Here is a 9,718-nt window from a genome sequence, read left to right on the forward strand (position 1 = left end):
GCAAATATGGCTAGTAAGATTGGAAGCTTGGAGAACTAACAAGGAAGAGCAGAGGTTCTTTAGCAGAGGCTGTACTCTTACTGTGGTTGCTAGATATGTTAGAAACAGAGCAATAAACGGTTGCCAGAAAGTACCAAGTACAACAGAGCTGCTTCTAAGATTCTGTGTTACAGAAGGAACTGAAACAATACCAGAGATTTACCTGCAAGTATTAATATATCAGCTGAGGGGCTGTGGGACGGCAGCATGCTCTTTACGGATGCTGCAGAGTAAAAGTTTATGCTCTTGAATGATACTGCAGATGCATACTCATAGATTATGAATGTTCATTGCAGTAAGTCATCTGAGCTGGGGTTTTCCCTGCCCCCAGGTTATTGTACTAGTAAATCAAAATTCAGTTCTAACTAAATACTTGCCATGCTATTCAGAACTTGATACCAAAAAGAGCTGACACAGGGAATCAGGAAATCACTGTCACCTAAGTTATTTTTAGAAATTATGTATGCACACTTAAACTTGGAGACACAAAGGATACTCATTTGTGTTTACTAGGCTGTGCCTTTATAAACAGTGACCAACAATGTAGTTAAATGAAACTTCTATTCAGAACAACTGTGGAGAATATTTGCCTTGATACAAGTACTGTTTGGTTTAGTTTTAGCCTTTCTAATTTAAATTTGTTTTGTTTATTTGGACACAACACAATTGGATTAAGGCTATTCAAAGAACACACATGAATGTTTCTTCTAATTATTTAAGGATAGGTCTTGGTTATTGTAATTATTGAAATACAGATTTGCTTCGATGTTTTCTGCATACATGTATTTCTTGATCTACAACAGTTGTTGACTTTTTTCTTTTTTAGGCTTCCAGTGACAAAGACTTAACTATACCAAAGACTATTTCAGACCTTCCTCCTCTTTCAAGCAGTTTAATGGCCATAATTATGAAGTCAGTTAATGTTGTCAGGTAAATGTTGCTACGTTAATTTGTCCAAGGTTGTTGCTAATGTAGAACAGTTTATATGTTGTCAATAAAGTTTTAATTTCTAAATTCAAATAAATTTTGAGGAACTAGATGCTTACTAAATTTACCTGCACTACTTCATAATCCCTTTCTCTTGACATATTGCTTGTAGGTATTGATTGGGGGGGGAGTTGGTTCCATTTTTTAACTGCTTCTGAGAGTGCTTCTTATTTACAAGACTTCATGTAAATAAGTTCTTTAATCATACATCTTGGCTTGCTTCTTTCATAAGATACTTATAAACGTTAGTCCTCTCAATATAGGGGTATTTAGATGAGATAAAATATTTACCAGAAATAGCATTAATCCTTTAATTGAATGTCTGCAGTGAGGTGATAAATGTACTATAACTGTATTAAAATCACAAAATTCAAAATACTTTTAAAGTGTTTGAGTCCTAAAAGCCCCCAAAAGTAGGGTTACGTCATTATTTTTTTTAAGACTTAAACGGGTTTTTTTTTATTTGCTGTATTTAGTGGGTACCCTGAATATCTTCTAAAATTGTCACAAGTGAATTTCATTTTGCTTAGTTTGTTCATATTCGATTTTTATTTATGTGACTATACACACCAGACTTATTTTAAATGATCAAGGGGCTAATCTGTATTCCTTAGAAGTCCTGTCATTCTCCATGACTTATCACAAGTAACTCCTATTCTTAACTTGTTCATCTGACAGGCATTGAATATCCCTGTCTCTGCTGTCATGATTTTTTTTTTTCCTTCTCAATTTCTTCTCTAGTTCTAGTTGAACTAGCAAAACAAAGGACTCCAGAGAGTCCAGCAATAGCTTTCCTAATCCAAATCTTGTTCTTCTGTGAGGCAGCAGCTGTCCATCAAGGTGCTCTCTTTTAGTGAAACACAATTATTTTACACACCTCTTTTGAAAAGAGATGCAGAAATTCAATGAATTCCTCTGCAACTTTCTTCTAGCGGTCAAGGAGAATCTTGTCCATTCTTGACGGAGAAAACTGCTAGTTTGGACCAGATTGTTTCTATGAGTACTTTGATAAACATGTATTTATCTTCTATTATTTATCTTTTTGGTGCAAAGAAGATCTAAGTCAGGAAATAATTTACATCTGGTTCCACTGGTGCCTCAGGACTGAGACTACTTTTAAGGCTATTTTCTTTTATTAATCTGTATTGATAGGCCATAATCAGAGTCCAGTAGTAAATCATTCAACGTCTCAGAAATTATCATCTTTCCACACCAATGCAAAAGCCTTTAACATTACAGAATCTGATGCAAGCTTCTGTTCTGTGAACACATGATCATCTTGCACCGGGTTCTGCAGCATCTATTATGTTTTCAGCTACTAATTAGTCAATCTCTAGCACTGAATTTCAGTCACCATACCATTGATAACACTGAGTGACTTGGCAATATCTGACCAATTGTGTGAGCATCCTTTCCTTTAGTGGGGAACTATCTGTATAGGAACTAATTACTTATCTTTTTTACTTCTATGTGTTTGTAAATAGCTTATTGTTCTGTTCTATTTTATCTTTGCCTGCAGGCTCATGTGACTTTTGTTGAGAGGGAGGTGGGGAAAGGCAGCTGCATTGAGTCTGCAGTGAGTCTTATTATAGGTTAATACAATTACAGTGTTCCTTCATGGAACTAAAGAGTGTGCTTACTGACCTAAACAGTGATAACAATGAAGTCAAAACTCTGATCAGAATACTATCAGTTAGCAATTTAAGAGCAATATGAAATGGAATCAATATTTGGTCAGATTAGTCCACAATGATATAATAAAACTAATGCAATGCATGAGTGACTTCATAATACTTATTTCAGAACCTAAAGAGGTTTAATCTTTCTCAGCTCTTTGAAGCAATATTTGAGCTTCTACAAAGCTTATTTGCTGAATCACTAGTGGAGGTTGGTTCTTTTCTTAACTGCTTATTTCATTTTGATATCTTAGCACAATAAAAGCCTGAAGAACAATTAAAGCCAGTACTGGGTATTTATGGTGTTCGGTTTTGGTGGCAGATAATAACATTACCAAAGGTATTTTGAAATATTTTAGGGAAAGTTATTGTAACATCTGCTGCTCTCAGTTTCCCCTTTAGTTCTTCACAGAGCATTTAGTTTTGTGCTCTGAGGAGTATGAGGTTACAGATCTTGTCCATCTCCTGCTTTATCCCTCTTGTTCTTTTATTTTACTCTGTTTTTGAGATTTGCTTCTGAGTTAAATTTGTTATTTTTACCATAAACACTATAATGACCAATTAGTGATTTCATTCTGTAGTGTTGCCTTATTCCGTATTGCAGTTTAGTTTGGTTGCTAGACCTCTTCCTTGACTCCCTTGTTTCATTTTCCTTAACTTGATATATGTCCCAAAACGCCTCTCAAGTTTGCTGGTAATACTATCGTCTCTTGCTAAAAGTGAGTCTCTTAAGATACCTATTGAGTTAGTATTTATCTCAGACTTTACAATGAACAGTTGTTTTGGTTCTGTTAGTCCATCCATACTTTCAATATCTAAAATGTAGTTTGGAAGTGTTTCAGGGCTATATTTAGTTATAAACGTTCTTCACTGTTTTGTAATTGGAAACCCATCTATTTTAATTTTTGAGATATGCATTTTAGACCAAAGTGTTAATTAAACTCCAGTTTCTAATCAGGCTACAAGTAGTAATAGTTTTAAGGGCATTAGTAGTTACTAACAAACCATTGGAGTCATATAACACATTTTTTTAAACTTCAGTAGAAATTGAAGTTAGAAATTTCAATACAAATTACGTGAGTTAAATTCCAGTAGAACCAGTACTTTTTTCATGGATTGACTTCCCTAAATAGTCCACAAGCTCTTCGTTTCTCTTAACAGCTACTTATTCTGTGTACAAACTTTTTTTATTTTCTTCCCAAGCAAGTTACCATTCTGCTAACTCAGATATTCTCAGTTCCAGAAGCAACATGTAGTCTTCAGTTACCAAATAACCACTGCTTTGTCGTGCATGGTATCTTTGAAGCTATGGTGGCAGGGTAGCATAATCACAACCTTGTTCTGTTCAGTTCTATTTTGAAAGAAACATGATTTATAACGTATTTTTGCTTTATTTTTTCCTTAGGTCATTTTTAAATGAATTAATGGAATGCATTCTCTCTGAAGAAATTGAAGGGATTTTTAGTCTAACAGCTTCTGTCTGCATTGTGATTACAATTAAAGGTCAATCAAACCATTTTTGTCCATTCTTTTTTCTTTCTTTTTTTTATGTGCTACATTTTGGAAGCTGAGTTCTTATACAATTTAACAGGCACTTTTCCTCATCCTGTTAAGTTGCCATTTTTCTACAGGATTTAAGGTTATATCACTTGTAAATTATGTTGTTAAGCTTTGGACTTTGAATCTTTGTGTAGTGAGTTTAAAAATACAGCTGTTTGGTAACTCATAGAGTTCATCTGTATATTCTGATTTGCTGAAATACACAGTAATTAATCCAGGACAGTGAAAATCTAATTTAATATCTAACCTTTCATTAATCAATCTTTTAGTTAAAAAATATTCTATGAAAATGTGCAGGGCTTTTTTTTTTTTTTTTTGATAAATCATTATTTTTGTCCAATTTTTCAACATAATCTTATTTCAAATAGGTAAGCACAAAACTTCACTTCTAAAGGATATTGCACCTGCCATTCAAAGGAATCTGACAGCATGCAAGGATGCTGCCACAGAAGAATCTAGCAGCACTGAAAGGTAAATCTGCTGTGGGACATGAACACTAACCTCTCCTATACCCTCTCTGCAATAATTGGCTGTGGCTTGTACTTACATAACACAGTTAGAGCGTTCTGAATGATTGCAAGGTTTAAAATAGTGGGTAAAAAAATTGTGAGGTATTGAGCCCAGCACAGTATTAAATTTCCTGCCCATACATTTGCTGTGATTGCAATCTTTACATATTTAGTTTGGTTTTTTGCATTTAATTTAAATGTGTTATGACTTGATCCCGTATATTGCAGGATTCAGTTCTGAAATTGAGTTCTGTTAGTAGCAGGTGTAGAACAAAGCAAGTAGTCTATTTACTATTTCTTATTACTAGAAGATTTTTCTCCCACATTTTGGTTTTAGGCATATGAATCCATACCTACGCAGACGGTAAAAATTTAACTGAATATAACAATGACTTTAAGACCTTTCCACAGGTGATTTTATTTTGCTCTTTTTTGGGATTTCAGTGTCAGATCTGGTTGACTTTTAGATCTTTTGGGATAGGTTTCTTTAAAGTGATTGGCTACATTGTATTTGCAATCATTTATTTCAGACCTGCCTAAGACAGCCAGCCATGATGAATGCTTTAGCCGTAAGCACCTCAAACTTGCTTAAGTCTAAAAATTTGTTAACATTTGATTTCTGCCTAGTTATTGAACTGCCCATGGAATTAGAAAACATGCAAAGTAGACATTAAAAAGCACAAACAAAGAATATGAAGAAAACAGACTGTGGTTATGGACATTCATCCAAAAATACTGAGCAAGTTAGTAACACACCACAGTGGCCTGAACATGCAGAGGCCCTTGCAATCTTTAATTCTTCAAATTGATGAACCTTACTATTCAGTCAAACAATGGATGCAGAGTAGACAGACTTTAAATTAAAAAAAACAAAACAAAACCCACTTCATTTTACTCAACAGTTTCTTGCATAGCCCTTCAGACCTAAGCCCACTTCCACAGCACGCTCTTCTGGTGGATCACTAGCCTGAGGCATGTTGTTCTCTGGCATTGTAGTGACTAGACATAGACCTTTGGCGGCTGTGCTGCGACTGAATTGGTGTCACTGATTTAAAGCCAATACTAAAGTTATGAGATGCTACTGTATGAAAAATAAGATGGTTTATCAATGAGGCCACATGGACTATATCCCTTTCCTGTTATGATACTTCAAATCCTTAGCGTTTGCACTTGAGTTGTATCAAGAAGCTCAACAGCTACACTAAGTGTTCTGGCAGTGGTAGAACTTTTAGAGGGCTGTACAGTAAATATCCATTTGGAATTGGTTCAGAAATGCGGAAGGTAAATTGGATTTTTCCAGGGGAAAAAAAAAAAGTGCCTGATATTCAGGACAGTACAATACAGTAGCTGTGTTGTTGCTAACAAAATATGCATTCATTAAAGAAAATCTTAACATGATTAAATAAATAGGCACATTAAAAATGAATAATTGCTGCCACTTGAATGCATTACTCACTACAAATTTCAGTAAGAACACAGGTAATTGCTTTATGAATCTATGTGATCATCTCTGCCCAGTGAACAGGGACAAATCAGCCTAGAAGTTGGGGCAGATGAAGAGCATAAGATGCTACATAGCGTTTTAATTTTGTGATATATGAATGGCTACCTTTGTATAATACAAAACCAAGAGATACCTGCAGATAAAATTAAAAGATTAGGAATATGAACATGATGATGGGAAGTATTTTTAACAAGAATCAGAATTGCAATATGATAACAAAATTCAGAAGCTATCATACAGCTTTGCAGAATTTGGGAGGATTCATATTTGTACAGGTATGTTGGGGTTTTTTTCTCTCTCTCCTGAAGGGTAAAAGAATTCACGCTGAAAAAAGGTTAGGAGGAAGTTCTTCAATGACTAGGTTTTGCTTGACTAATTTACAGCGTGTTTGCGCTTTCTCAGACAGACAGAATGTTGGACCAGGCTGGGCCTCTAGTGTCTTCTGACATGCCATTTGTAGTGCGCTGGTACTAGTGTGCTAACGTATAACTAAAATGTGATTATATACAGTCTGAAATGTGCCCTGCTGTTTGTAAACTATTTTATCGTCCTACTCTGCTTACCAACCCCCAAAATTTTAGTTATAGTATGCTGCAAGCTAGATCTCGGATCATTACTGTGAGTACAATCTTATAACACACAGTGCTGCACTGATGCATGCTAAAATATAACACTGTTTTTTTTAACTCATACTTAATAGTATTATTACTTTTTGCTTCTGAATGCATTATCTCATAATAACTCCTTGAGGGATTATTTTATTTAATACCCAGGTATACCAGGAAATGGTGACATTCTTTAATTTCCCAAGAGACTTGGCATTCTGTGCCAGCATCTTAAATTTAGCCTTAGAAGTAATCTATTACATATTAGCAAAGAAAGAAAAAAGTAAAAATGCTGTCTGGTGTAGTAATTAAAGTGCTGCCCTTAAACAAGAAATTGTTGCACTAATTCGGAAGCAAAACTTTTCATTGTAATTTAGTCTTCCCTCTTCAGCTGAGTTAGCGGTTTAAGATGGCCCTGTGGGTCTATTATTTTAAAAATGCTGTTCAGTGCACTTAAAAATTCTGGACAACATATTGTATATTGAGAGAATTTCCTCAGGAGTAATGGCACACACAGTAGTTTAGTTTATAAAATGCAAATATTTATGCCTAGCAAAACAATGCGAATAAAGCTGTCAATGCAGTGATTTAGAGGCTAGAGAAAAATGTTCCGTGCTCTATGAAAACAAATGTGCTCTAGAATAATACCTTTTACTTAATATTTTGTATTTACTTTAATTAGCATTTTGATATATGGCTATTAGAATTTAAATTTAGCTAATGGCTGTGCTGAAAGATATGTCTTTAGTATTATCATTTATTGTCATTCCCAAACTCTTTATTGCACTCTCATTGCATCTGTAAATAATGATTCTTGAATTGCTTTGTAATATAACTCTGTGTATGATTTGTCTGCCACCTATCTAAAAGTTCAGGAGAAAGGTACCTGGTAAAACTGACCTAAATTTGTCTGTTTGGGGAGGTGCACAGTTATTGTGAATGACGGCTTGTTGTCCAATGTGCGGCAAGTACATGGTCCCACATTACAGATCTGTTGTTCTATTAGCCTGAAATTATAACAAAATAAAATTTATATGAAGTAGCATTGTGTCTAAAACCACAGTACTTAACTAATTATACTAATTTTATAGCATGTTATAATACTAGCTTATTTTGACAGTTGAGTTCCATCATGGCTTAAAGGATATAGTACTATAAAGAGGAGCACGTGACACACCCACGGCGGTCTGAATTCAAGGAGCCCTAACATCCACTGTACTGCTATGAAAACGCAGAGTTGCCTCTTGTATTTCAGGTCTTGGTGTCTCATGATGAATGCCCTAACTCATCATGATTAGTGACTGCCTAACCTTGCTTATTCGGAGCATCAGTCTAGGACTACAATAATAAAAATACGGAGAAAAAAATGCTTGAGAAATACAGGTGACAGAATGTTTTACAAAAGTAACATCAAGGATAAAGTTTATAGTGGTTAACAGTGAAATAATGTTTTGTCAGAAGACCAAAGTGCCCATTTTTGTCTTTTGAGGATATTTTAGAGCAATGTTAGAAGAAGTTGCATGAGAATGCAACTGTGAAGGCTAGGTGAGTGACTGTCAGGGAATGCAAGAAAATAAAAAGAGCCTGCCAAATCGAAATTTCAGAGCTGACCTTTGAGGTTGTTTAGGGAGTAATGTGAGAGGAAAGAGAGTCAGAAAGGGGCTAAGGTGGGTGTATATGCAGCTGAAGGAGGCAGCTGCTAATAAGGATAGGATAGACAGCTCAAGCTGGGAAAAAAATTGCCACAGGTGAGGAGAAAAATTATGAAGACTGAAGAATGAAGAGGAAAGGAAGAAAGTAAAAGAATGAAAAGTAGCCTTAGTATGAATTATCAGTAAAGGATTTGACTATTTATGTTTGGAAAAAGAGTAAAAATGCTGTGAAGAAAATGAGTGGGTTCTTTAAATAGATGATGAAATATTAGAAAATGTGCTTGAATTGACGTAGTAATTTAAACTGGCTTCCTGTAGATTACACTATAGCTAGAGATGGTCAGCAGAAAAATGGAAAAGTTGAAAGAAAAAACCCCAGCTATTTCAAAAGTAATTTGTAAAGGCATATTTAATACTTAAACTAATATGGAATAACTGGTCAAAGAAATCATGTGGTAGCTGTACTCTGAGAATCAAATAGTCAAGGATTGATTTAGTGTTTAGCATATCTAATCCTGTTACGCATTGTTTTATGCCATTTCAGAATCCTGTATGAATCATCTCTGAAAATTTTGGATGAATTTTTGAATCCTTGATCATGCAGAAGCTTTTGTCATGAAAATTGAAGGAAGGAAGACGTATTGTTTTTTAAATAAGATTATCTTGTAAACTTATTAATAGTTAAAGTTTGTTTTCTGTTATTCTGTACATTTAAAGCAGGCAAAATGTATAAAAGTGTGTATAGAAATCATGTAATAGTAAAGATTTTTCAAAAAGCTGTAAAGAGGTTATGCTGTATAATAATGTCTTATTTGGGGGGGGATGCAAAATCAGTATCTCGGTTTTTATAAAACAAATAATAATTGTATTTTATATACTTTGGGATTGAGATAGCACGTAACCTCAGTCCCTGGGAAGACTATAGAGCGTATTCCTGGCGGTTATGGAAATGAATTTCATTTTGAGACAGGTGAAGGACAAAATGGTGATTGAGAATAGCCATCATGAATTCACCAGGGGCAAACTCTGCCTAACCAGCCTGATTTCCCTTTGTTTTTTGGAAGAAGAGAGCGCAGAGAATGTCATCTTTCCTGTCCTTAGCAAAGACTTTTACACAGGCTTATATAGTGTCCTTATAGCCAAACTGGAGAGAGGTGGACTGGATGGGTGGACTTCAAAGGCGGGT

The 9,718-nt window shown here is 34.9% G+C and overlaps 1 protein-coding gene across 2 annotated transcripts in view; it reads left to right on the forward strand.

Moving 5' to 3' along the window:
- The window catches only part of NCAPG2 (non-SMC condensin II complex subunit G2), a 53,484-nt gene extending 44,139 nt beyond the window's left edge, over window positions 1-9,345 (forward strand). For both annotated transcript variants that reach the window (XM_050891258.1, XM_050891259.1), the window contains 4 exons: window positions 866-969; window positions 4,108-4,205; window positions 4,631-4,733; window positions 9,077-9,345. In XM_050891258.1, coding sequence (XP_050747215.1) covers window positions 866-969; window positions 4,108-4,205; window positions 4,631-4,733; window positions 9,077-9,128 — 357 coding nt within the window. In that variant the 3' untranslated portion in view covers window positions 9,129-9,345. The remainder of the gene's footprint in view (window positions 1-865; window positions 970-4,107; window positions 4,206-4,630; window positions 4,734-9,076) is intronic.
- The last annotated feature ends 373 nt before the right edge of the window (window positions 9,346-9,718 follow it).

This window comes from Gymnogyps californianus, chromosome 2 (genome assembly GCF_018139145.2).
Source record: "Gymnogyps californianus isolate 813 chromosome 2, ASM1813914v2, whole genome shotgun sequence".
Taxonomy (NCBI): Eukaryota; Metazoa; Chordata; class Aves; order Accipitriformes; family Cathartidae; genus Gymnogyps; species Gymnogyps californianus.